At 43.2% G+C, this 27,395-nt stretch overlaps 1 protein-coding gene across 1 annotated transcript in view; it reads right to left on the bottom strand.

The window, feature by feature from the left end:
• pkd1b (polycystic kidney disease 1b) overlaps nucleotides 1–27,395 on the bottom strand; it is a 472,814-nt gene that overhangs the window by 23,925 nt on the left and 421,494 nt on the right. Inside the window, exons 36-41 of the mRNA XM_059949028.1 lie at nucleotides 25,128–25,253; nucleotides 19,610–19,784; nucleotides 15,717–16,008; nucleotides 7,908–8,038; nucleotides 6,239–6,553; nucleotides 620–1,322 (exon numbers count right to left, since the gene is read on the bottom strand). Coding sequence (XP_059805011.1) covers nucleotides 620–1,322; nucleotides 6,239–6,553; nucleotides 7,908–8,038; nucleotides 15,717–16,008; nucleotides 19,610–19,784; nucleotides 25,128–25,253 — 1,742 coding nt within the window. The remainder of the gene's footprint in view (nucleotides 1–619; nucleotides 1,323–6,238; nucleotides 6,554–7,907; nucleotides 8,039–15,716; nucleotides 16,009–19,609; nucleotides 19,785–25,127; nucleotides 25,254–27,395) is intronic.

The following is a 27,395-nucleotide window of genomic DNA, read 5'->3' on the forward strand; positions in this document are numbered from 1 at the left end:
ATTCCTGTGGTGATTTCAATAAACTGGTTCTACCTCTGGTACCAGGACCAGAACACTACCCCAGTGGAATTCTTATTCAGTTCTTTTGACACAATTTGACCCTTGTACTGAATCCCATCATGTAGACTTTCAGAGTCTGAATATTGCCCACTTTAGGTCGTTAGAAAGTAGAATATATATATATATATATATATATATATATTCTACTTTCTACTGATTTTCTAACAAGGTGAAGACCGGTTAATCCATTATGGACCCCTATTTTGTTATGCATCTTACTAATAGAAAGGTCCTGCAAGAAACATGTAAAAATGCTGCTTTGCTCAGACACCTACTCAAACATACTTTCAAATCATGATATAATCATCTTTAAATCAACAACTTAAAACTGCAATCCTACCATTTCATTATTGCCATTGTCAACTTCATATAAGTTGACTACCCCTGGATCACTAAACATAATGAAGCATTCTCTCTTCTATGCAGAATAAACTACTAATTGAGCTTTGCTTTAATCAATGAAGCATTGGTCATAAACAGTGTCATTGAATGTCTTTAAACATTCAGTAGAGCATCCTTATGGCTTCCATATGTAATCATGGATGGTTTCCCTCTGTGCTTTCAGTGTGCCATGCTCTCCTCATTACTGGGGCCAGCTGCCTATCAAGTCCTCGATCCTGGCCTTCCTCACTTCTGGGCCGGGCCTTTGAAACCAGCCCTGAGCATGCCAGTGACCTCTGGTTGACGCCCGCTGATAGTGGTAGTCCAAACTGCCAGACTTTTCGCCTAGAACCATCAGCAGGCTTACATTCACCTTGTAGGTCCCTATGATCTGATGCTACTACTTCTGCACAAGCTGGACCTTTGCTTGGCTGGTGGCTGGAGATTGCTGATTTGGAGGTTGCACTATATGTTCTGGGCTGAAGGAACTGCGTGCTTGGTAGAGGAATAATTCTCTCCTCAGCATTGTTTTTCCCTCTCATGCACTGTCCCCTCTTCTTCTTATTCATTCTGTCCTGTAATTTCTCCAGATCGGTTTCAATACGATACAAGTCGTTGGTGATTTTATTGACACGGTCAAACTGATCAAGGAGACTATTGATGCTCGGCAGCAGTCGATCCAGATAGGTCTGAACACCATGTGCCTCTGTGCTCGGACTCTCAGCAAGGTTCATCTCCTCAGATTGCACCGAGCCAGATGAAATGGTGCATTCGGAACAGTGGGACTCGGTACCAGCAGATGGGAGCCGGGAAAATCTGGAAGTTTGGGTATTGCCTGTTGGCAGGGACTCCATCCCTTCAAACTTCACTTTGTGACGGAACTACAATAAAATGAAGGAAATGTCACTGAGAGCAATGATTAAATGAGACAACATTTCCATTTTGATGTTTAACTGCTGTGCAGAATGTGGCTAGTTCAAGGAGCTAAAAGGTTTGTTGGAGCGATTAATTCCCATACAAGTCGAACCACTGGTCCAGCATTCTGTGCACTGATAGGTTTTGAATCTGTACTAATTAACTAATTGAAACTGAGCTCTAACATGAATTAACATTTGTACTGATCAATAGCTAATTAACCTACCAGTGCAACTTTTGCAATATCAGTTTACAGTGTTTCCTTTTTACAGAAATTCAGTTTACCAACAGTTCTCAGAACCCTTATATGACCCAGGGTGTCTATACTCAAAAAGACCAATTCACCTGCTCAGCAGGTGTTCAGGGGCAATTTTTGTGGTTTGGATGTTCTGTGGTCCGGCACCAATCAGGTGAGAGATCAACATATCTTTGTTTCTGATGCTGATTGAATAAGTACCACCTTCTTCTTTTGGGTCCTATTCCAGAGAGCTGGAATAAATAAAACCCAGTGTTGGAAATGTCAACCTTGATTTTGATTTCTTAATTTCTTTGCTTTATCCTTCATAACTAAATGTGTCCGCATGCCTAAGGAATGAGTTTAGTTTAGCAGTTTTCTGACCAGAAGCACAGGTTGATTCTGCTTTATAATTAAGCTGAAGGTGTCTGACACAAGTACATTCACAGGGTTTTAGACTACAAGATCACTACAGCTCCTGCGAGATCAGGGAATTTTACTATTGACAAGCATATAGATTGGGAGAATGTGGGAGTTAGGATGAAAGGGAGCATAAGAACATAAGAAATAGGCGTAGGCCATCCGGCCAATTGAGCCTGCCCCACCATTCAATAAGATCATGGCTGACCTGTCTGTAAGCTCGGCTCCACCTACCTGCCTTTTCCCCATAACCCTCAATTCCCTTACTATGTTAAAACCTATCTAACTGTATCTTAAGTATATTTAGTGAGGAAACCTCAACTGCTTCCCTGGGCAGAGAATTCCACAGATTCACCACTCTCTGGGAAAAAGTTTCTCCTCATCTCCATTCTAAATCTTCTCCCCTGAATCTTGAGGCAATGTCCCATAGTTCTCATCTCACCTACCAATGGAAACAACTTTCCTACTTCTATCTTGTCTATCTATCCCTTTCAAAATTTTGTATGTTTCTATAAGATCCTCTCTCATTCTTCTAAACTCCAGAGAGCTTAGTCCCAGGCAACTCAATCTCTCCTCATAAGTTAACCCCTTCATTCCTGGAATCAACCTGGTGAACCTCCTCTGCATTGCCTCCAAAGCCACTATATCCTTCCTCAAGTATGGAGACCAGAACTGCACGCAGTACTCCAGGTGCGGCCTCACCAGTACCCTGTATAGTTGCAGCATGACCTCCCTGCTCTTGAATTGAATCTCTCTAGCAATGAAGGCCAACATTCCATTTGCCTTCTTATAACCTGTTGTACCTACAAGCTAACCTTTAGGGATTCATGCACAAGCACTCCCAAGCCCCTCTGCACAACAGCATGCCGAAGTCTTTCACAATTTAAATAATAATCTGTTCTCTATTATTCCTTCCAAAGTGGATGATCTTGCATTTACCAACATTGTATTCCATCTACCAGACCTTGGCCCACTCACTTATCTCTATCCCTCTGCAGACTCTCCACATGCTCTGTACAATTTGCTTTTCCACTCAGTTTAGCGTCATCAGCAAATTTTGCTATGCTACACTCAGTCCCCTCTTCCAAATCATCAATGTAAATGGTAAACAGCTGCGGGCCCAGCACCGACCCCTGTGGCACCCCACTCACCACTGACTGCCAACCGGAGAAACACCCATTTATACCAACTCTCTACCTTCTATCGGTTAATCCATACCAATACACTTCCTGATTCTATGCAACCGTATCTTATTTATAAGTCTCTTGCACAGCACCTTATCGAACGCTTTCTGGAAATCCAAGTATACGACATCCACCTGTTCCCCTCTATCCACTGCACTCATTATGTCCTCAAAGAACTCCACCTAAGTTTGTCAAACAGGATCTGCCCTTTCTGAAATCATGCTGTGTCTGTCTAATGGAGCCACTCCTTTCTAAATGTTTCTCTATTTCTCCCTTAATGACAAGCTTCAAGCATTTTCCCAACTACAGATGTTAAACTAACTGGCCTATAGTTGCCTGTCTTTTGCCTACATCCTTTTTTAAAAAGTGGTGTGACATTTGCTGTCTTCCAATCCGCCGGGACCTGCCCAGAGTCTAGAGAGTTTTAGTAAATGATTACCAACACATCTACTATAACCTCTGCCAATTTATTCAGCAGCCTGCAATGCATCCCATCAGGACCAGGGTACTTATCTACCTTCAGGCTCTCTAGTTTGCTCATTACTATCTCTTTAGTGACAGTGATTTTATCGAGGTCCTCACCTTCCATTTCATCCATAACATCCTTCTTTGGCATATTAGACATGTCCTCCACCGTGAAGACCAGCACAAAATAGTCCTTCAATGCCTCAGCCATTTCCTTATCACCCAATATCAATTTCCCCTTCTCCTTTTCCAAGGGACCTACGTTGACTTTAGCCACCCTCATCCACTTTATATATTTATAAAAACTTTTGCTATCTATTTTTATATTTTGTGCTAATTTGAGCAGGAGGGTTGGAGAGAAGGATGGATGACAAATGGGAAATAATAGAACTTCAGGTCAGAGACTAGCAAGATTGGAGCAAGAAGGAGAAGCAGGAAGCTGAGATACAGAGAACAACGTGAGCCAAGAAGGACTGAGGACAGGGAGAGATGCCAGCAGTTGGAGGAGGGTGTAGTGATGAAAATCAGACAGGAGAAGGAGACCTGATCTCTGATGTGGACAGTGTGAGGTGAGATTTGAAGAAAATGAAGGGGAGACTGTAAACCACAAACATGAGAAAGTCTGCATACTGCTGGAAATCCAAAGCAACTAACACAAAATGCTGGAGGAACTCAGCAGGCCAGGCAGCATCTATGGAAACGAGTGCAGTCAACGTTTTGGGTCAAGATCCATCTTCAGGACTGAGAGGGAAAAATGGAAATGCCTGAATTATACAGTGGGGGGTAGGGGGGAGGGAAGGAGGCGGGGCTGGAAGGTGAAAGGTGATGGGGGAGACTAGCTAGTGAGGGACAAGTGTGGAGCAGCAGATGGTAGCGGACGGTGCTGAGCTCCCAGAATGAATGAATGAATCATCTACAGCACCCAGAACATTTCTGTTGACCACCTATAACTCATCCTTGCCCAAAATAGTTCCAAAGACAAATTTCCCAGGCATACACACATTAAGAATGTGAGAAATGGAAGCAAGAGCAGGTCAGGCCATTCAGTGCCATGTGCCAGTTCAGCAATTCAAGAGAATCATGGTTGATGTTATGAAAAGCAAAATAACTGTCGATACTAAAAGTTGGAAATAAAACCAGAAAATGCCAGTACCTCTGGAAAATGGAACAGTATTAAAATTTAATTTGGAGCCCCATCTTTGCTACTTCATAGCGAATCCTTCATTTTGAAATTGTGATCCTGGTTCTACACATCCCAGCCAGGGAAAACCTCATCCCAACATCTACCCTCTCAAGAATGTTGTATATTTCAAAGAGATAATTTGTCTAAATTCCAAAGGGTGTAGATCTTGTCAGATTAATCTTTGTGATAGGGAAAGCTCCTAATGTAGGAATTAAATTTGCCGATAACACTACATTGGCCTTATCTTAAACAATAACGAGGTGGCCTACAAGGAAGCAGTCATCAATCTGACACAGTGCTATTAAGTAAACAACCTCATCTCACTGTCGCAAAAACAAAGCAGCTGGTTGTGGATTACAGGAGGAATGAAGAGGGGCTAACCTCTATTGCCATCAATGGATCTGGGGTTGAGAGGGTAAATAGCTTCAAGTTCCTCAGCATCCACATCACCGAGGACCTCACATGGTCTGTACACACCAGCTGCGTGGTGAGAAAGGCACAACAGCGCCTCTTTTACCTCAGACAGTTGAGATTAAGGAAGTTTGGTATGGACCCACAAATCCCAAGAACTTCCTATAGGGGCTCAATTGAGAGCATCCTGACTGGCTGCATCACTGCCTGGTATGGGAACTGTATCTCCCTTAATCACGAGACTCAGCAGAGAGTTGTGCGGACAGCCCAGCATATCTGTAGTTGTGATTCAGGATATTTACATGGATAGGTGTGTAGGATCATTGGGGACCCAAACCATCTCAACCACGGTCTATTCCAGCTGCTGCCATCCAGGAAATTGTACCGCAGCATAAAAGCCAGGACCAACAGGCTCCGGGACACCTACTTCCACCAGGCCATCAGACTGATTTGAGTATACTCTATAATACATTGACTGTTCTATTTATTATAAATTACTATGATTACACATTGCACATTTAGATGGAGACGCAATGTAAAAATTTTTACTCCTTATGTATGTGAAGGATGTAAGAAATAAAGTCAATTCAGTTCAGCCTAGTGAACCTACAATGCACTACCTTCCTAAAAAATATTTCAGATGCAGTCTCACCAGGGGTCCATCTCTTTTCAGTCTTTAGTCTTGTATTCAAACCCGCGTGCATTTAAGGTCAAATTACCGTATGTCAGCTTAACTGCTTGCTGGCTTGAACATGTACAATGATACTTGTGCTCTATTGAACAGCAACGATTTTCAATCTTTCATCCTTTAAACAAATACTTTGCATTCCCACTAAAGTGGATGGCTGAACATTTTTTCACTTTATATTTCATTGCATATGCCGTCAGCCATTCACTGAACCAAATGGACAGACTGACATTGTCAGTCACTTTTAAAACTCCAGAGCAACTGACACGGTGGCCCTGACTAAATTCTACATTTACCTCCTTCGCTTTAGTTAGTCCAATCCAGAGTTTAAATCTTTTAATGAAGAACTCAATCATCTCATAATCTTGTGGCTCAATGGCAGGACGATACATTTCTGCTCGGACATGCCTGTAATTCTGGATGATGATGGCGCTGAAGAGGTTCCTTGTAATCCACACCAGACACAGCAGATAGCTGGCGAAGTAGACCGAGGCGGTGAAGGGAAATTTGTGAAGTGCATGCTGCAATGCCACTGCTCCTCGGGAGAAGGCAACCAAAGATAGCACGGTGTGTTTGAAAGTTCTAAAGTCTTCCAGAGTTGGAGAGAATATCTGCAGGAAACACCAGTGAATGAGAGTTGGAGTCATTCCTTCTAGCAGAATTACATAAGAGATTACACCAGGACTCAACCCAACCTGTCAATACTTTCTGCAATTTTCCATTGTGTTTCTGAGGAGACAACTGTAGGCATGCTCCTATGGTGGGCCTGTTTCCTGCCACCTTAACTCTCACTGCATCTTCCTAACCATGTTTCTGAGTAAGTTATGGGGCTCCCTTCCGCCAAAGTGTGTATAACTGCTCTGGGCAGTATGTCCTTAAAAGCTGATACTCTTTGAATGTTGAGTGACAACGTTAGGAGATGTACAGAAGTCAGGAAACTCGCTTATCTCTTTTAACATTTATTTCAGGCTGTAAAACACTCAAAACGGAATTTGATCAGTTGCATAGATGTTTTTCAAGAGGTCTAACTAGCCATTAGCTTAAATGTGGCCGCATTTCAGTGTACCCAAAATAAGTACAATCCTATTTCGAGCACTAGTGGCCCAAACTGTGGTCCCTTTGTGACTCCTGTCCTAACTGTGGCTCTCACCTGTCAGCTCTCTGGCATCCTGACCTTTGTCCTCTGGTCTTGCAGCATGGATTCAACCCTCACTTGAGGTTCTCGTACTGTGTGTCCTGACTCTAGTGCTGTGTACTGGAAGCCCTGACCCTCTGCCACACTTGCCCTGTGTTGTGCATCTTGCTAGTTTTCAGCATCACATTTTCTCATTCATTCACAGATGGTGGAAGTCACTGTAATTAACAGCAATTATTGCCCATTCCTAATTAGCTCTAAACTGTGAATGCAGTTAATAACTAACCTCTCTGATAGGTCTGAACTCACTACAAGCCAGGCTTGACAAGGATGACAGATTTTGAGAAAGTCTGTAGACGCTGGAGGTCCAATGCTGGAGGAACTCAAAAGGTCAGACGGCATTTATGGAAAAGACATTTCAGTTCAAGACCCTTCTTCAGGAATGGAAAGGAAGGGGAAAGATGCCTGAATAAAAAGATAGGTGGAGGGGAAAGAGGCTAGCTGGAAGGTGATAGGTGAATCCAGGTGGGTGAGAAAGGTCAAGGGCAGAAGAAGAAAGAATTGGAGAGGAGAGTGGACAATTGGAGGAAGGGAAGGAGAAGGGGACTCGGGGGGGGGGGTGGGGGGGAAGTGATCGGCAGGTAAGAAGAAGTGAAAGGTCAGAGTGACAGGTTTCCTTCTCTCACTGGCTTCTGTGGTTTGAACTCTGAAATTCAGCTCAAATCATCACTTGGATAAAATTCCGAAGGAAACCCAAATACCAAAGAGCATCCAACCATAACTGGCTGCTACTACTCGTTTATTGTACTGCACAAGGTTCCAATACCCACCATGTAACCACACTGTGCATAGGCCAGAACAAGCAGGAAGAAGACTAAGGTGGCCACTGTCAGCTCTTGGAACGTATACTGGAAGGTTTTCCCGAACACACACCACCTTCGGAAAAAACGAAGCTGTCCTACTATCTAAAGAAAGGAAGAATATATTTAGCACCTTCTTCCAGCTCTTGACAAAGTAAGGCTAAAACTTTCCTTGGCTTTAAGATCAAAGGTTGCAAAAGGCCTTTCAGAACTGAAATGAGAAGCTTCTTCACTGGGTAATCTTTGGAATTCTCTGCCCAGGCAGTGTGGGGAGGGTGTCACTAAATATACTCTGGAGGGAGTGGAATAGCATTTTAAATATATAATGAAACCAAGGAAAATTATGTCCATACAGGAAGGTGGCACTGAGATAAAGGATCAGTTACCATCATACAGAATAGTGGAGGAAGCTTCCATATTTTACATTCGTCTTCCAAATCATATTATCCAAATTATAAATGCTTTGAAGACCAGTCACCATCCTAGAATTTACTGCAGCAAAGATGCACAAGCAGCCATTTTTATATATAAAACAGAATAGTCCTTCAGCCAATCTCATCCTTACTGACCGTGATGCCTATCTACATTAATCCCACTCACCCACGTTAGGTCTGTATGTCTCTACATTTTACCTATGCAAGTACCTGTCCAAACACCTTTGAAATTAAACTTTATCTATTTCCACCTCCTCCTCTGGAAGCACATTCCCAAATATTCACCACCCTCTGTGTGACAAAATACCCCTCAGAAATCCTTTTAATTTCTTCCCTCTCACTTAAATTCGTGCCCTCTGGCCACTCCTGCTGGTGCTGTCCTCTAGTGTTAGTCCAGTGGAATTACAGGCTGGGCTGCAGGGAACCATCAACCTGCAAGACTTGTTGTTCAGGGTCTTGGGACTAAAAATGTGCTTTTTTGTGTGACTTTTTGTTCTCCCCTCTCTCTATTTTGAGAGCAAAGTTTTTGCACTTTGGTCCCAGAGGAACACTGTTTCGTTCATCTATACTTATGTACAGTTTGAATGCCAATTAAAACTAATTTGATTTTTACTCCTCTGCTCTCTGGCCCATCCACACTCAGTGGCAACTTTATGAGGTACACCTGTGTTCCTGCTTGATAATGAAATATCTAATCAGCTAATCATGAGGCAGCAACCCAAGAGGGAGACATAGTCAAGAGGTTCAGTTGTTGTTCGGATGAAACAACAGAATAGGTAAGAAACACAGTCTAAATGATTTTGACTATGGAATGATCGTTGATGCCAGACAGGGAGGTTTTAAGTATATTCAAAACTGCTGATCTCCTGGGGTTTTCATGCACAACAGTCTCTAGAGTTTACAGGGAAAGGTGCAAAAAGCAAAGACATCCAGTGAGCAGCAGTACTGTGGGCAAAAATGTCTTGCGAATGAGAGGAGTCAGAGGGGAATGGTGCAAGCTGACAGGAAGAAGACCGTAACTCAAATAACCACCTGTTACTGCAGAGGTGTGCAGAATAGCATCTCTCAATGCACAACATGTTGAATCTTGATGTGGATGGGCTACAGTAACAGAAGACCATGAACATACACGCAGTGGCCACTTCAGGAGGTATAACTATATAAAGTGGCCACTGAGTGAATACCCCTCAACCTCCTGTGTGTCAGCAATAATAAGCACAGTCTTTCCAATCTCTGCTTATTGCCACAGCACCTGGCAACAGGCTAGTGAATTTCTTCTGCACTCTCCCCATTGCTACCAGCCCCTTTGTAGTGTAGGTGTCAGAACTGTTCACTGTCAGCATTTATTCCTTTACTTCCTCTTCCTGCCTCCTCAGGGAAATGTTGTCCCTGTATTGACTAGCTTTGCATGAAGTGTTTGAATCTCTTGCGTGATCTCCTTCTTCTTGGCCCACTTTATTCCTTCACAAGATGTGGCAATGCCAGCATTTATTGTCCACCTTCATTTGCTCCTCAAGCAATGGGGCATTTGAGGAATCACATAAAGACTGGACTGGGGTGCACAGCCTGAAGAACATGAGTGGATTGTGCAGTTCTACAACAGCTTTGTAGCTACTATCAAGCCTAGATTGCTGAGTTTGTTACTCAGAGAGCGGTGGATGCCTGGTACGACAGTAGAGGCTTTAGAGGTCACTGAGTGTACGTCCATGGTCTTCTGTTGCCCTAGCCCAGCCACGTCATTGTGTGTTCGGAGGCTTTTGAGAGGTTTAGATAGGCACGAATATGAGGAAAATGGAGGGATATGGTCATTAGGTAGGTAAGAGGGCTTAGTTTATGTTTTTTAAATATATTTTTCAGCATTGTGGGCCAAAGGACCAGTTCCTGGCTGTACTCTTCTACGTTCTGAATTCCAGCTGCTGTTGGAGTTGGACTCTAGCCTCCACATCGGTATACTACTGCACTTGACTTGAACAAAGGATTCTCAGTCAAGTTGAGTTTACTGTCATGTACACAAGCACAGCAAGGTACAGGTTCCCGAAAACTTGCTTGCAGTAGCTGACAGGCACAGAGATGCACAGAGCACACAGAATATAAGTTATTTGTAAATTATAAAAGATAGTGAAGAATACTGTGATGATATTAGTGCAAGAAGTAATTAATTGGTCATTGTAAATTAGGCTAGGGTTAACTTGGGGGTTGTTGGGCAGTGCAGCTCGAAGGGCAGGAAGGGCTCGATATAGGGGACTCGATAGTTAGAGATACAGACAGGAGGTTCTGTGCTCGTGACAGAGACTCCCGGGTGCCAGGGTCAGGGATGTCTCTGATCACATGCACAGCAATCTGAAGTGGGAGGGTGAGCAGCCAGATGTCATGGTACACATCGGTACCAATGACGTAGGAAGAAAGAGTGAGGAGGTCCTGAAGAGTGAGAATAGAGAGCTTGGTAGGAAGTTAAAAAGCAGAACCTTGAAGGTGGTAATCTCAGGATTGCTACCTGTGCCACGTGTCAGTGAGGGTAAGAGTAGGATGCTCTGGAGGATGAACACATGGCTGAGAAACTGGTGTAGGGGGCAGGGTTTCAGATTTCTAGATCATTGGGACCTCTTCTAGGGCAGGTAGGACCTGTACAAGAGAGACAGGTTACATCTGAACTACAAGGGGACCAATATCCTTGCAGGGAGGTTTGTTAGAGCTACTGGGGAGGGTTTAAACTAGATTTGCAGGAGATGGGAACCAGAGAGCAGATAGTGGAGCAGGGGTGAAAATAAATGATGTTAAAAGTTCCTGCAAAGTCACAAATGGAAGGTTTGTGTGTTGTGGTAATAGTCTTCTGAGGTGTGTATATTTCAATGCAAGGAGTATTGTGGGGAAGGCTGACGAGCTGAGGGCCTGGATTGACACATGGAATTATGACATTATAGCCATTAGTGTAACTTAGCTACAGGAGGGGCAGGACTGGCAGCTTAATGTTCCAGGCATAATAGAGGCAGAGGGATGAAGGGTGGGGGGGGGGGGGGTGGCATTGCTAGTCAGTGAAATTGTTACAGTAGTGCTCAGGCAGGAAAGATTAGAGGGCTTGTCTACCGAGGCCATATGGGTGGAGCTGAGAAACAGGAAAGGTATGACCACATTAATGGGGTTGTATTATAGACCATCCAATAGTCAGTGAGCATTGGAGGAGCAAATTTGCAGAGATAGCAGACAACTGCAGGAAACATAAAGTTATGATAGTAAGGGATTTTAATTTTCTACATATTGATTGGGACTCCCATACTGTGAAATGTCTAGACGGGTTAGAGTTTGTAAAATCTGTTCAGGAAAGTTTTCTAAATCAATATATAGAGGTACCAACTAGGGAGGATGCAATATTAGATCTCCTATTAGGAAACGAGTTAGGACAGGTGACGGAAGTGTGTGTAGGGGAACACTTTGGTTCCAGTGATCACAACACCATTAGTTTCAACTTGATCATGGATAAAGATAGATCTGGTCCTCGGGTTGAGGTTCTAAACAGGAAAAAGGCCAAATTTGAAGAAATGAGAAAGGATCTAAAAAGCGTGGATTGAGACAGGTTGTTCTCTGGCAAGGATGTCGTTGTTAAGTGGGAGGCCTTCAAAGGAGAAATTCTGGGAGTGCAGAGTTTGTATGTTCCTGTCAGGATTAAAGGCAAAGTGAATAAGAATAAGGAACCTTGGTCTTCAAGGGATATTGGAACTCTAATAAAGAAGAAGAGAGAGATGTATAACATGTATAGGAGACAGGGAGCAAATAAGGTACTTGAGGAGTATAAAAATTGCAAAAAGATACTTAAGAAATAAATCAGGCAGGCTAAAAGAAGACATGAGGTGGGTTTGGCAGTCAAGGTGAAGGATAATCCTAAGAGCTTCTACAGGTATATTAAGAGCAAAAGGGATAAAATTGGTCCTCTTGAAGATCACAGTGGTCAGCTATGTAAGGAAACAAAAGAAATGGGGGAGATCTTAAATGGTTTTTGTTGCATCTGCATTTACTAAGGAAACTGGCACGGAGTCTATGGAAACAAGGCAAGTAGCTGGTGAGGTCATGGAACTTATACAGATTGAAGAGGAGCAGGTTCTTGCTGTCTTGAGGCAAATCAGAGTAGATAAATCCCCAGGACCTGACAGGGTATTCCCTTGGAAGGAGTACTAAGAGATAGGATCTCCAATTATTTGGATAGGCAGGGACTTATTAGGGAGAGTCAACATGGCTTTGTGCATGGTAGGTCATGTTTAACCAATCTATTAGAGTTTTTCGAGGAAGTTACCAGGAAACTGGATGAAAGGAAGGCAGTGGATGCTGTATACATGGACTTCAGTAAGGCCTTTGACAAGATCTTGCATGGGAGGTTAGTTAGGAAGATTCAGTCCCTAGGTATACATTGTGAGGTAGTAAATTGGATTAGACATTGGCTCAATGGGAGAAGTCAGAGAGTGGTATTGGAGGATTGCTACTCTGAGTGGAGGCCTGTGACTAGTGGTGTGTCACAGGGATCAGTGCTGGGTCCATTGTTAGTTGTCATCTATATCAATGATCTGGATGATAATGTGGTAAATTGGATCAGCAAATTTGCTGATGATACAAAGATTGGAGGTGTAGTGGACAGTGAGGAAGGTTTTCAAAGCTTGCAGAGGGATTTGGATCAGCTGGAAAAATGGGCTGAAAAATGGCAGATGGAGCTTAAAGCAGACAAGTGTGAGATATTGCACTTTGGAAGGACAAACCAAGGTAGAACATACAAGGTAAATGGTAGGACACTGAGGAGTGCAACAGAACAGAGGGATCTGGGAATACAGATACATAATTCCCTAAAAGTGGCATCACAGGTAGATAGGGTCATAAAGAGAGCTTTTGGTACATTGGCCTTTATAAATCAGAGTATTGAGTATAAGAGTTGGAATGTTATGGTGAGGTTGTATAAGACGTTGGTGAGGCCAAATTTGGAGTATTGTGTGCAGTTTTGGTCACCAAATTATAGGAAGGATATTAATAAGGTTGAAAGAGTGCAGAGAAGGTTTACAAGGATGTTGCTGGGACTTGAGAAACTGAATTACAGAGAAAGGTTGAATAGGTTAGGACTTTATTCCCTGGAGCGTAGAAGAATGAGGGGAGATTTGATAGAGGTATATAAAATGATGATGCAAGCAGGCTTTTTCCACTGAGGCCAGGGGAGAAAACAAATACCAGAGGACATGGGTTAAGGGTCAAGGGGGAAAAGTTTAAAGGGAACATTGGGGGGGCTTCTTCATGCAGAAAGTGGTGGGAGTGTGGAATGAGCTGTCAGATGAAATGGTAAATGCGGGCTCACTTTTAACATTTAAGAAAAACTTGGACAGGTACATGGATGAGAGGTGTGTGGAGGGATATGGTCCAGGTGCAGGTCAGTGGGACTAGACAGAAAAATGGTTCGGCACAGCCAAGAAGGCCTGTTTCTGTGCTGTAATGTTCTATGGTTCTAAGGGCCTGTTCTGGGCTGTATTTAAATAAATTAATAAGTCTATGGTAGTTTAAGAGATGGCTTGTAGAGTTTCATTGCTAAGGTAGGATCAGGATTGCACTTCTTGCATCTTTTAGCTCTGTTCTGTGCATCATGGAGGTGATGAGCAGCTCAGCAGCCCCTTGTAGCTCTGTTGCATAGATTGGCTGCACTTACCTCTTGCTGGTCAGACTGAGACTGAGATCCCATGGGGGAAAGACTTGCTACACTAGAGCAGTTTTGTCCGATACAACAGAACTGCCAATTTCACCTTCATTCACACAGTTCTTTTCAAGGAGTGTATAAATAAAGACTTCAGTAAAATTTTCACACTACAAATTTCAGCTTTCTATTTGGTGCAGCTGGTAGAGCCTCTGCCACATGGTGCTGAATATCCTGACCTTGTGTGCTGTTTGTGTGGAGTCTGAATGTTCCCTCTGTGATAATGTGGGTTTACACCTGGTGCTCCAGTTTCTTCCCTCATCCACTGGGCATCACGTTAGTGTGACACTATTACAGCTTGGGGCATCAGATTTTGGAGTTTAGTTCTGATGTCATCTGTAAGGAGACTCTGGAATGCATGGGTTTCCTCCAGGTGCTCCAGTTTCTTCTCACAGTCCAAAGACGCACTGGTTAGTAGGTTCTCATCCTTGCAAGTGGAACAATTGCTACACCTGCCCCTACACCTCCTCCTTCCCTACTATTCAGGGCCCCAAACAGTCCTTCTATGTGAGGCAACAGTTCACATGTGAGTCTGTTGCGGTCATCTATTGTATCCAGTGCTCCCGGAGCGAACTCCTGTATATTGGTGAGACTGTTTCGCCAAAGAAGCCAGAGATCTGTCCGGAGAAAGCAGGATCGCTGGGTGGTCACCCACTTCAATTCTACTTCCTATTCCCATTCCAACATGTCATTCCATGGCCTCCTCTACAGCCGAAATGAGACCACACTCAGGTTGGCGGAGCAACAACCCTCATTCCATTTGGGTAGCCTTCAACCTGATGGCCTGAATGTCCATTTCTCAAACTTCTGGTAATACCCCCCTTCACTATTCCCCAGTCCAGCTTTCCTCTTTCACATCTCCCTACCTGCCTCTGGTGCTCATCCTCCTTCCCTTTCTTCCATGGTCTTCTGTCCTCTCCTATCCGATTCAATTCATCTCCAGCCCTTTATGTCTTTCACCGATCAACTTCCCAGATCTTTACTGCACCTCCTCCCCCTCTCCCAGTTTCATCTCTCACCTACCACCTTGTACATTTCCTCCCCTCCCCCCACCTTCTTACTCAAATTTCTCCTCTCTCCTTCCAGTCCAGATGAAGGGTCTCCACCTGAAACTATGGCTGTTAACTCCCTTCCATAGATGCTGCCTGGCCTGCTGAGTTTTTCCAGCATCTTGTGTGTGTTGTTTGGTTAGTACATTAATTGGTCATTGTAAATTGTTTCGTGATCAGACTAGGGTGATCTGGGGTTTGCTGGACAGCATGCCTCGATGGGCCGGATGGACCTATTTTACACTGTATCTCAATAAGTCAATCCCAAAGACGTGCAGGGTGGTGAGTTAACTGGCCATTGTTAGCTTCCCGGTGTGTAGGTGAAAAGATGTGGAGGAAGGCTGGTGGGAATATGGGGAGAGTAAAGGTGGTTTGTGTAGAACTATTGTAGAGAGAGCACAGACTCAATGGGTTGAGCAACGTGTTTCCTTGCTGTATAACTCTATAACTTTAGAAAATGAGCAGAGGATTGGATAAATCGTTCAACGATCTAACACGGTCCAAAGGGCCAAATAGCCTTGGGCAGTAATTTTCTAGTCCTAGTTATGTCTTGCTCTGACAGATTCATTCAGTTGCTGACCTACCTTCAGGGTGAGAACAGTGAGCAGCAAAGCTGCAAAGCCAGTGGCTGTTTCAGACAGCAGGGCAATGCGGGAGAAGCTGACAAATGCCCAGCGGTTCCTCTTGTGACGGTCGAGCTGCATGTCAGCCAGTCTGAGGCGGCTGAAGTGGAAGATGGGAATGAGGATGGAGAGGAGGATGATGAGCAGCTGGAGGTACTTCTGTCTCTCTTTGAAATAAGAGAAACCCGCTCTACGCATGGCAACAGCTTCAGTGCAGAGGAAGACAAAGCTGAAGAGGAGAAGCAGCACCTGGACGGGAAAGACAAAAGTCATTGCTAACAACATGAACTGTCATCAGGAGCTCAACCTACGTCAGAGCTGAGCTCAGATCCGTGTGCAAAGAGACTCGATGGCAATACAGATTTGAACTCGGCATGCTGGAGGATCTCAGCAGGTCAGGAATCACCTATTTTGGCAATAAACACCTTTGGAAGGACTACTTATTTCCCACCATAGAACTTGCTGAGTTCCTCCAGCATTTTCCGCATATTACTCAAGATTTTCAGCATCTGCAGACTCTTGTGTAAACAAGTTCAGAAGGACCTGATTAGAACCTGTAATTCTAGTGTGGATGAAAACATAGAGCACAGTTTTCTGAACAGCTTCTTTCTTCATTCTCAGAACACTGTACCTTTTATTCCAGAACTCCAACAAGCTTACCAGACCACATCATCTCTCCTTGGGCCCTTGGCGAGATGGAACCAAAAAAAAACTGGAGCAGTCAACCAAGAACTAAGTGAATGCAATTTTTAAATTATGTCTGTTCTTTGCACTACTATTTTTAAATGTAATTATTTAATATACATTTATATACTTAGTGTAATTCATTTATTTACAATTTTTTCTGTATTATCATGTGCTACATTTTACTGCCGCCACTAAAAACAAATTTCATGACATATGTCATTGAAATTAAACCTGATTCTGAGTAGGAAGCGGCAGCGTGTTCAGACTGACTGAAGCGTAAAGAGGGCTCAGCCGAGGAACGTGAAATAACTAAAGTTCGTGTCTAACGATTAGGAAATGCAAGGCAACTGGAAATTAACACAAGAAACTGGGTTCCTCCCTCTTTTTGGTGCACACGTCATCTCACATGAGCACACACTTGAATCTCCCAAAAGAAATTTGTGGAATTCCATTAAAAGCAGCAATATACTGTTTGTCCAGGGTTATGTGCTAAAACAGGTCATTGTTGTGCTGCTCCCTTGGAGAAAGGTCAGAATCTGTAGGACCTTTATCCCTGGGAGGCACAGAACAGTTGCCTGGACTAGAGATGCCAAGGAAGGGAGTGGAAATATGGGGAAAGGGAGACGGCAATCCCATGTGTTGAGTGGCTCTCGTTTCCATCTGTCTGTTCTGATGAAATTCGATGCCGAGTGACAGCCTATTACTGTGCCTGGGTTGATCAAAGGGCTTTGACTTCCGCAAGGACATGATTTGTAGCAGAACACTACACTAGGAGGAGGAGGGAGTATGTGTGACTGGTAGGTGCTATGGGCAAAGATTTAACGTCATAATTCTATCTCCTTTACAATAGTATTGGAGAGAGATAGGAAACAGTCAAATTAGAAATGCATTTAATTGGAGTAAGGGAATTTTGAGGCTATCAGGCAGGAAATTGGAAACTTAAATTGGAAACAGATGTTCTCAGAGAACAGTACGGAAGAAATGTGGTAAATGTTCAGGGAATATTTGTGTGGAGTTCTGCATAGGTACGTTCTAATGAGACAGGGAAGTTATTGTAGGGTACAGGAACTGTGCTGTACAAAGGCTGTAATAAATCTGGTCAAGAAGAAAAGAAAAGCTTACAAAAGGTTCAGAGAGCAAGGTAATGTTAGAGATCTAGAAGTTAATAAGGCTAACAGGAAGGAGCTTAAGAAGGAAATTAGGAGAGCAGAAGGGGCCATGGGAAGGCCTCGGCGGGCAAGATTAATGAAAACCCCAAGACATTCTACAAGTAGAATGAGAGGTGACCTGATAGAGGTGTACAAGATGATGAGAGGCATTGATCTGTGGATAGTCAGAGGCTTTTTCCCAGGGCTGAAATGGTTGCCACAAGAAGAGTCAGGTTTAAAGTGTTGGGGAGTAGGTACAGAGGAGATGTCAGGGGTAAGTTTTTTGCTCACAGAGAATGGTGAGTGCGTGGAATGGGCTGCCAGCAACAGTGGTGGAGGCAGATATGATAGGGTCTTTTAAGAGACTTTTGGATAGGTACATGGAGCTTAGAAAAATAGAGGGCTATGGGTAAGCCTAGTAACTTCTGAGGTTGGGACATGTTCGGCACAACTTTGTGAGCCAAAGAGCCTGTATTGTGTTGCAGGTTTTTCTGTGTTTCTCTGTTTCTATGTCACAGGACAGGCCCTTTAACTGATGGCACATTGCTGATCCGTGCATGGTATGCCCTATGTTTGGTCTGAATGAACAGCAGAGGTAGTAGGTTGCATCCAAAAGCACCTGTTTCCACTGGATGTGTGCACTGTAGGACCTGTGAATTTGTGAACAGTAAGACTGATACCAGGGCACTGATCATTCGATAATGCTAAAAGGTTTTTTTCAGACATCCAAGACAGAAAATGGTGTCATCGGAGACACTGCCTTCCTCAGACAGCAGAGGAGAGTCATCGAGGTACTCACTCAATACCATGCAGTAGGGCATGAGTACATCGTCTCTGACCCTGACAAAACGGTGCCACCATAGAACTACCTTTGACAGAACAAGCAGCTGCCAGCAACATCAAATACATAATGAGAGAGGGGGTGTTTGAACTAACATGACATCAATTGTGGTGTCCCACAGGGATCTGTTCTGGGACTTCTACTTTTTGTGATTTTTATTAACGACCTGGATGTGGGGGTAGAAGGGCGGGTTGGCAAGTTTGCAGATGACACAAAGGTTGGTGGTGTTGTAGATAGTGTAGAGGATTGTCGAAGATTGCAGAGAGACATTGATAGGTTGCAGAAGTGGCAGATGGAGTTCAACCTGGAGAAGTGTGAGGTGGTACACTTTGGAAGGGCAAACTTTAAGGCAGAGTACAAAGTAAATGGCAGGATACTTGGGAGTGTGGAGGAGCAGAGGGATCTGGGGGTACATGTCCACAGATCCCTGAAAGTTGCCTCACTGGTAGATAGGGTAATTAAGAAATCTTATGGAGTGTTAGCTTTCATAAGACGAGGGATTGAGTTTAAGAGACGCGATGTAATGATGCAGTTCTATAAAACTCCGGTTAGTCCACACTTTACTGTGTCCAGTTCTGGTCGCCTCACTATAGGAAGGATGTGGAAGCATTGGAAAGGGTACAGAGGAGATTTACCAGGATGCTGCCTGGTTTAGAGAGTATGCATTATGATCAGAGATTAAGGGAGCTAGGACTTTACTCTCTGGAGAGAAGGAGGATGAGAGGAGACATGATAGAGGTATACAAGATATTAAGAGGAATAGACAGAGTGGACAGCCAGCACCTCTTCCCCAGGGCACCACTGCTCAGTACAAGAGGACATGGCTTTAAGGTAAGGGGAGGGAAGTTCAAGGGGGATATTAGAGGAAGGTTTTTTACTCAGAGAGTGGTTGGTACGTGGAATGCACTGCCTGAGTCAGTGGTGGAGGCAGACACACTAGTGAAGTTTAAGAGACTACCAGACAGGTATATGGAGGAATTTAAGGTGGAGGGTTATATGGGAGGCAGGGTTTAAGGGTCGGCACAACATTGTGGGCTGAAGGGCCTGTACTGTGCTGTATTGTTCTATGTTCTATGTTCTAATTGATGTAACCCAATACTGGTCTTAACTTACTGTAGGCTGAAAATGTACAGTTTATCCAATAACTTTGTTAAGTTTACAGCGTGATGCTTACCATAGACATGAGCAACAGGTTCAAGCCTTGGTCTGAATGCAACAGAGAGAAAGGTCTAATGTCTATGGTTGGTCTTGTAGGTTTCGTTGGCTGGAATTCCACAACTAATTTCACCACTGCATACAAATTCACATCCCGGCTATACTGGGTGAACTCAACAAATAGGGCTTGTGTCCTGTGATGGGGAAGGAAGTAGAACAGAAGACAGTCACATTAAAATCCAATATCAGCAGAAAGTATCTACCGAGTACAAGTATGTGGAAATTATTACCACAGGATAGATCCATTTATGGGAAAACTGGATATACATAGAAAGGAAGAATAATCTAGGATTAGAGGAAAAGAGATGGGCAGATACTTTTGGGGTATATCAACACCACCACAGATGAGCTGACTGAAGCTTCAATACTTCAACTCAGGGAGATGTGGCATTGCGAGAACAGGAACTTATTCTATACAAATAACTGCAGAGAAAGAGACCACTAGCCAATGCCAGCAAGAATTCAACTAGTCCCATTCCCTCTCCCCTTTTTTCCTTGAAGCTCTGCAACTTATTCTCTCACATGCCCACGAACTTCCCTCTGCTTCCTTTTGCCACTAACCTGCACCAAAGGGTAAAAGCCAACAGCTAATTGACGTACCAACACATCTTTGGGACAGTGAAAGAAGCTGAAGCACTAGAGAGGTCAATCCCAGGTCCTTCAGGTTGAAATGACAGCATCACCAAGTCACCCTGAACTGAAGCTATGCCCTTTGCTACACAACATGTGCAGGGCCAAATAACATTGTCCAAACACTGAGGTGTTTTTAAAAGGAAGATCATTTTCTTCTGGCAGACGTGCCATGGATAAGGAGACAAACTGGTAAGAGCTTGAATAAATGGATTTACAGGAAACGTATTGCTCAAAGGGTGGTATGGAAGACAAAGGTACTGATTCAGAGGGCACTGATTCCAGTACTGGATTAGTGGAAGTTTGTTCTTTGGGAGCAGATCTACTTAAGCCTGGATGGGTCCAAAGTCCTGACAAGCCTTATAATTAGGGCCATACAAAAGGTTTCAATTGAGAAAAGTTAGGGGTGGAGTTGAAGCTTTGGGTTTCTAATGTTTTTACTGTCACTCATTCTTTGAGGTTTTCATGGATGTCTGTAAAGAAGAAGAATTTCAGGATGTATATTTATACAATCACTGATATTAAATGTAACTATTGAAAGTAACAATCTGGGCAGAGTGAGTCTAGCAACAGCATTCACCAAGACTCCTTAGACAGCACTTTTCAAACCTACAGCTTCTACTAGTTGGGACAAGGGAATCAAATACGGGGGCATAACCACCTGGAAGTTTCAGTCCAGTCACACACCATCCTGATGTGAAAATATATTGCTGTTCTCTTATTGTTGCTGGACCAAAATTATGGAATTCTCTTCCCTAACAGCACGGTGGGTATACCCACACCTCAAGGATGGCAGCGTTCAAGAAGACTGATCACTGTCAACTTCTCAAGGGCAGCTGGGGGTGGACAGTTAAGTGCTGCCTCAGCCTGCAATGCTCACACCTCTGCAATGAGCCCAACAGTAAAAGTGCATTAACAAATGACGTCAGGAGAAACATTAGAAAGATAACATTAAAGCATTCAGGTTGAAGTCTTCTGCATTAATGAATGTATTCAGAGAAATGTTTACATGGTGGGTGACCAGGAATGAAGACTATAAAGTCCAGGCTAGTTGACATGTAGACAAATAGACAGACATAAATTCCAGGCTAGTTGACATGTAGACAGACAAAATAGGGAGAATCTAGATAGATGGGTTTAGATTCATCAAGCTCAAAGACCATCAAATTCTATTAGGCCTATTGCAGAGAGAAATGTCTGAGCTAGGAAGAGCTGGAGAGACAGCAACTTCCAACACAACCAGCAGGGAGTTAACACCACTTATACCAACCAACTGGATGTCACCCTGCAAGGCAGCCTCTCCAAAATAAGCCTTTGTTTGGCAAATGCCAGCTGAGTTCCCAGCTCGAGAAGCACACAGCCTGAATTGATGTCTGTTGATGTCAGTTGTAAAATCTGTGTGTTGGGAAGGAGATTGGCTGCTGAATCAAATTAGCACTCTGTAAGGCAGTGCAAAGCAGGGTATCAGTGTAAAATTAGCATGAAATTAGAAGCAAAGATAGTAGTGAGGAATGGAATTACCTGATAAAATTAACAAGTGAAATCAGTTCATAATCAAAGATAAGGAACATAAGTGGAAGTGGTATTGTTAGACCACAGCATTAGTCAAGAAATAAGAGCTTGTTCTACAATAATCATGGGAACTTTAATTATGTCTTAGGCAGGCCAACATGGTTTGGAGCACAGCTTCAAAGAACACATCTGAGTAACCAAGTGTTACGTACCCCGTAACTGGGTCACTTACCAGCAAAGATAGAGAGGTCTGTTGAAAATAGTCTGATGGTACTATTTTTAACAGTATTTATTGATAAAAATACACAAAAATAATATCAATGCAAACATACAGATAATATACGTCAATACTAAATCTAAAAAGCGCGAGTATAATAATAATCAATAAGAAATAGCTCTATCATTGTCTAGGGGATAATGTATTGTCCGATGGAAAGATAAAAATCACTCAGTTCATTCAGGCAGCAGCTTTTTTGGTTGGAGAGAAAGACGGAGGTTTAACTTGCCCATTCCTCTTATGATGTCAATCCTTCGAGAGTCGTTGGGGACTGATTTCCCCTTTGTGGTTAGCTAAAGCCGTGCTTCCGTGGTAAAGGCCCCACCAATTCTGAGGCAAATGGAAAAGGACGCACGTGGACTTTTCCACCGGCTTTCGCTATTACGCTGTTACAGGAGTTCTAGCGTTTCTTCTGGTGCGTCTGAAGGGGCCTCTTGTATCCTGACTCACAGGGTCTCAGATGTCAATCAGTTTGGGATGATGCAATCCCTCCACCAACCCCCCCCCCCCTCGGTTCATTGCCTGGGGGCTTCGATGAATCCTACAGTATTCAATACACAATTCTGTCTCCAAGAGACAATAGCTGTTATCAATGGTTCCGCCTTTCGGAGGCCAAGACAAATTTCAAACTCTTTGTGGATTCTGCATGTCTTTCTCTCATTTCCTGGGTCTTCCTGACCTGACTTAATAGTGATCTTGCGATTCTCAAAAAGGAGGGGGCCACAGACGTAACACAAGGAACAGCTTTATTTTAGATGGTGCGTTTAATTAGCTAGTTATCAATTTCATACCAAAGGATATGCTGGGTAAAACAATCACATTATATTAAAACTTAACAGGTACAAAACTAGAAACTTAAATAAATGCAAATATATAGTTATGACTGGTCTTTTGGTTTAGTCTGGGAATTTGGCTTAAATAATAGAGCAATAAATAAGCTTTAGCAAACATTTAAACACATTATAGTGTACACTGAAAACAGATGCAGGAAAAAGACTATCTATAGAAAAATGTTCCTTCTCTGGGCAGTTAAAGGGATTAGAAAATACTTTAAACTTTTAAAACAAATCTGAAGATGGATAACCAAAATTGTGAAGGAAGGAAAATAAGAAAATGAGTAAATTAACAAAAAATCTTTGAAACAATGTTGTTAAGTCTATTTAAGACTAAGGAACTAAAGAATGAAAGTTCATAAATTCCTGAGAAACAAATAGAGGAAGTTTCAGACATGGTTTAGAAGATAAACAAGTATTATGTATCTACCTTCAGAAAAATCCTGAATAAATCAATAGGAGTAACAACTAATAAATCCCTTGGGCCTGACTGCATACAATCCAGAATTCTAAATGAAGTGGTGTAAATCAGCAGATACATTAGTGATGAACTTCCAAAGTTCCCTGAGACTGAGATCGCTAGAGTATATGAGAAATTAGTAAATTTAACAGCAAATTTCAGGTCAACAACCTTTTCATTAGAAAACAGGAACCTCGCTGATATGAAGTGAGACTATAGCTCACTCCACAGATGCTGCCAACTTGCTAAAGGTTTTCTGCCTCTGTGCTTGTCTTTATTTTGGAATATGTTGAAACATTATAGTGATCCTACCTACAGTAAGTTGTAAGTACAGGTGATATCATGAACTTAGAAAAGTGTAGATGGGTCGCAATAGTGCAACTAAATCACAATTACTGAACTTTCTCAGTAGGGTAAGTGTTTCTGATGAAGCACATGTAGAAAACAGTGAACTAATAGGATTAACAAGTACAGTCGGCCCTCCTTATCCACGAGTTCCACATCCGCGAATTCAACCAACCGTGAATCGAGAAAACCTGGAAGTGCTCTTCCAGCACTTGTTGTTCGAGCATGTACAGACTTTTTTTTCTTGTCATTATTCCCTATTTTACATAGCATTTAGATTGTATTAGGTATTATAAGTAATCTAGAGATGATTTAAAGTGTACGGGAGGATGTGCGTGGGTTATCATGGATCGGGATTTAAAAAATCCGAAGTTCTCTTACTAAGTCGTAACAGGTACATCCAGTATTATTTAGCTTCAGTTAGTCAAATGGTTGTCTTAGTATATAGTATATATTTTACCTTTCTATGCACATAAAACACTTAAGAATGTATGTTTCAGCACTGGGCTCTGGAACAGAATTTCCCAAGTTTGATCCAGTGACAGACCGCAATCGAGTGCACTCTCCACTGTACCTGGTTGATGTGGAGGACCAAAAACTCGAAACCCCAAAACTCAATAATTAAACCACTGCGTTGCTTAGTAATAATTGTAGCTTTCATCAGGGCAGGGCCTTTCTCACTTTATCCTTTAAAATTGTTCCGATCATTGACCAGCTGTAGCCTAATGCTTTTCCAATGACCGATGGCGTTTCACCCCTTTCTGATCACTTTATTATTTCCATTTTATTTTCAATCATGATCGTGATTATTTTCGTGAACAGAAACACTGCAGATTCAAAGCTCTGCTGCATTGAGACAGGTTGAATAAGTGGCTTGTGCATCTGCGTTTTTTGGTATCTGCGAGGGGTCCCAGAACCAATCCCACATGGAAAAGGAGGGCCGACTGTACCTCCCCAAGGCTCCAAACAGAATTCTATCCCCACCAGCAGCTTTCAGATGTGGTTGCCTCTTCTGCCATAAGACCAAAGCTTCATGGATCCCTTCCTCTGTATAATCAGAGCATTCATTAAGACTCTCATTTCTCATATCTCAGCAGGACCCTGCAGTGGACAGCACATCGGCAGGTCTGGGACCAACTCCTCCACACATCTTCAGGGATAAAGTCTGCAAGCCACTCCCTCACATAACCAATTCTCAAACTAGGCGTCCTTAACCTTGGCACAGCTGAGTCACAGACTGGAACCTCACTCCAGGCAGCCCACTGACCTGTTGCTTCCTAATACTGAGAGAACTCCCTATTGTGTCTCCTGGAACCCCACACCTTATCAGAGCCCCACACGTCTCTGCTCTTAGGACTTATTAATTTACTCTAGCTAACTAAATAATAACTATTCCTTTCATTAAAAAGAAGTTACTTACTTTGCATCAATCCAGCCATTCTGGTTCAAGTCCTCCAAAATTGCTCTGCTTACTTCGGAATTATTGCCAAGCTCCAGCGTATATCCATCGCTGTCGTGGGTTGCCATCTCTTGAGTGGACCATCGACTGTAGAGCATAGGAGCAGACATTTCATTCACTGCTGGTTTCCAGTTAATGTTTTCTGGCTTATTGTTCATCAGAGGCTATAATATCACAAACTGCCCAGTGTAACATCACTGAGTTTTCCTTTATCAACCTGTTATGAATGTACCACAGCACTGAGGGGCCGAAGGGGCGGGAATAGCCCCCTCCTTCCGGAGAATCGTAAGAGCACTATTAATTCGGGTCTCGGACCCAGGCAAATGAGAGACAACGTAACGGTTTTGGCCATGGCTCTTAGAGACACCTGTGCTGAGGGCATGACCCTGCTATGTAACAACTGGGTGGGGACTGCATCACCCTACTTTGATGGACATCTACAACTCTGCAAGTCAAGATAAAAGGGGACTGCAGAAGGCGGTACCCCAGAGAGACACACCAGAAGGACTCGATTGCTCAACGCTCCCGTGATAGCTGGAAGCCAGTCAAAAGCCACGTGCGCTCCGTAACTTCTCTGCCTGGGGAGCAGGTGGCTGATAATACCGAGAAGGACTTCGAACTAATAACAGGGAAACAACGCCCCCCTGATTCAACGGAGTTGCTTCGTCAAAGACCCGGGCAAGTTTTTCCGTTCCTCCTCACTCTCTCTAAAACACGTGAAACCCAGCGATTCCCCAAAAAGACTGAAGCCTGCAGACTTCTGAGTGACTTTTATATTTCCAACGGTCAATATATTATCCCCTAGACAACAGTCGGGAGTATTTCTTAATGATGATTATTGCTATACCCGCGCTTTAGATTGAGTTTTGCCGATGTATATGTTCTGAATGCTTGTATTAACCTTACTTTTGTGCCCCCCTTTATGAATAAAAATGTTCGAAAATAGTGCCATCAGACCCCAACTGACCTCTCTATCTTTGCTGGTAAGTTATCCAGTTACGGGATACGTAACAACAGTCACTATCTGGTAATGACTTTTTGGGGTATACTTTTCACTATAACAAATAGCACATCATTCTCCATGCAGAGGAGAGTTTATAGGCATCCGTTAGTCTTGAGAGACCGTGCAAGACTTCTCTCTCCACGCCACCGATGTTGTCCAAGGGAAGGCCAAGGTCTGATAGTTTGGCCCCAGTGTCGTTGCAGAGCAATGTGTGTTTAAGTGCCTTGCTCAAGGACTTAGCTGAGCCTTAGCTGAGGCTCGAACTAACGACCTTCAGATCACTAGACCAATGCCTTAACCATTTGGCCACTTGGTCACGCAGAGAAAAGATCTGTATCTAAAATCCCATAGTGCAGTTTCAGCCAACTTTTTCTATTTAAGGAATATTACTTCATAAAATGTTTTCTAGGAAGGCTTTGAGAGATACAGTGCTCCTTGCCCACTGGTCACTCAGAATTATTCAAAATGTTTACTCCATCCTCCCTGGAGTCAAGCAATACTGCTTCCCAAAATTCAACAAGAAGCTGATGATGAGATCTGCATTCCAGAGCCAACTCACTGAGGCGAGGAAAAAGAAAAAGGAATGAATCCTTAACCAAGAGGGCATTAAATAAACTGGATTACGAGTCCTGGAAGGTTGGGTGCACTCAGAGTTTGGGCCCCTGTTCAGATTTCCAACACTGTCAGCTGCACATGGGATAACATTTCAGCAATTCTTCCTTGCAAGAGAAAGATGACTCATGACACTGATTTTTGTTACACCTCCACTGGCCCCTCGAAGTAGGATGCTGTTCAGTGCATGAGGCTCCTGGTTTCATTTACTTTAAACCTTCAACCTACTTCATTTCAGCCTAAACTTAGCAAGGTCAGGAGTGGCAGAGCTCTGGGTACACTGATACCCCGCTTTGCACTGCCTCACAGAGGGCTAATTTGATTCAGCAGCCAACCTCCATTCCCAACACTCATGGATTTGTACTTTAAAACAGATGTCTATTCAAGCCGTGCACTTCTCAAGCTGGGAATTTAGCTGGCATGTGCTGAACAAAGGCTTATTTTGGAGAGGCTGCCATGCAGGGTGACATCCAGGTAGCTGGTATAAATTGGTATTCCTGTTGGTTGTGTTGGAAGTTGCTGTCTCTCCAGCTCTTCCTAGCTCGGACATTTCTCTCTGCAATAGGCCCAATTGAGCTTGATGAAAAGAGACTATAGGATTGCAGTGGTCTGCC

The sequence above is a fragment of the Hypanus sabinus genome, chromosome 23, assembly GCF_030144855.1.
Source record: "Hypanus sabinus isolate sHypSab1 chromosome 23, sHypSab1.hap1, whole genome shotgun sequence".
In the NCBI taxonomy this organism is placed as follows: Eukaryota; Metazoa; Chordata; class Chondrichthyes; order Myliobatiformes; family Dasyatidae; genus Hypanus; species Hypanus sabinus.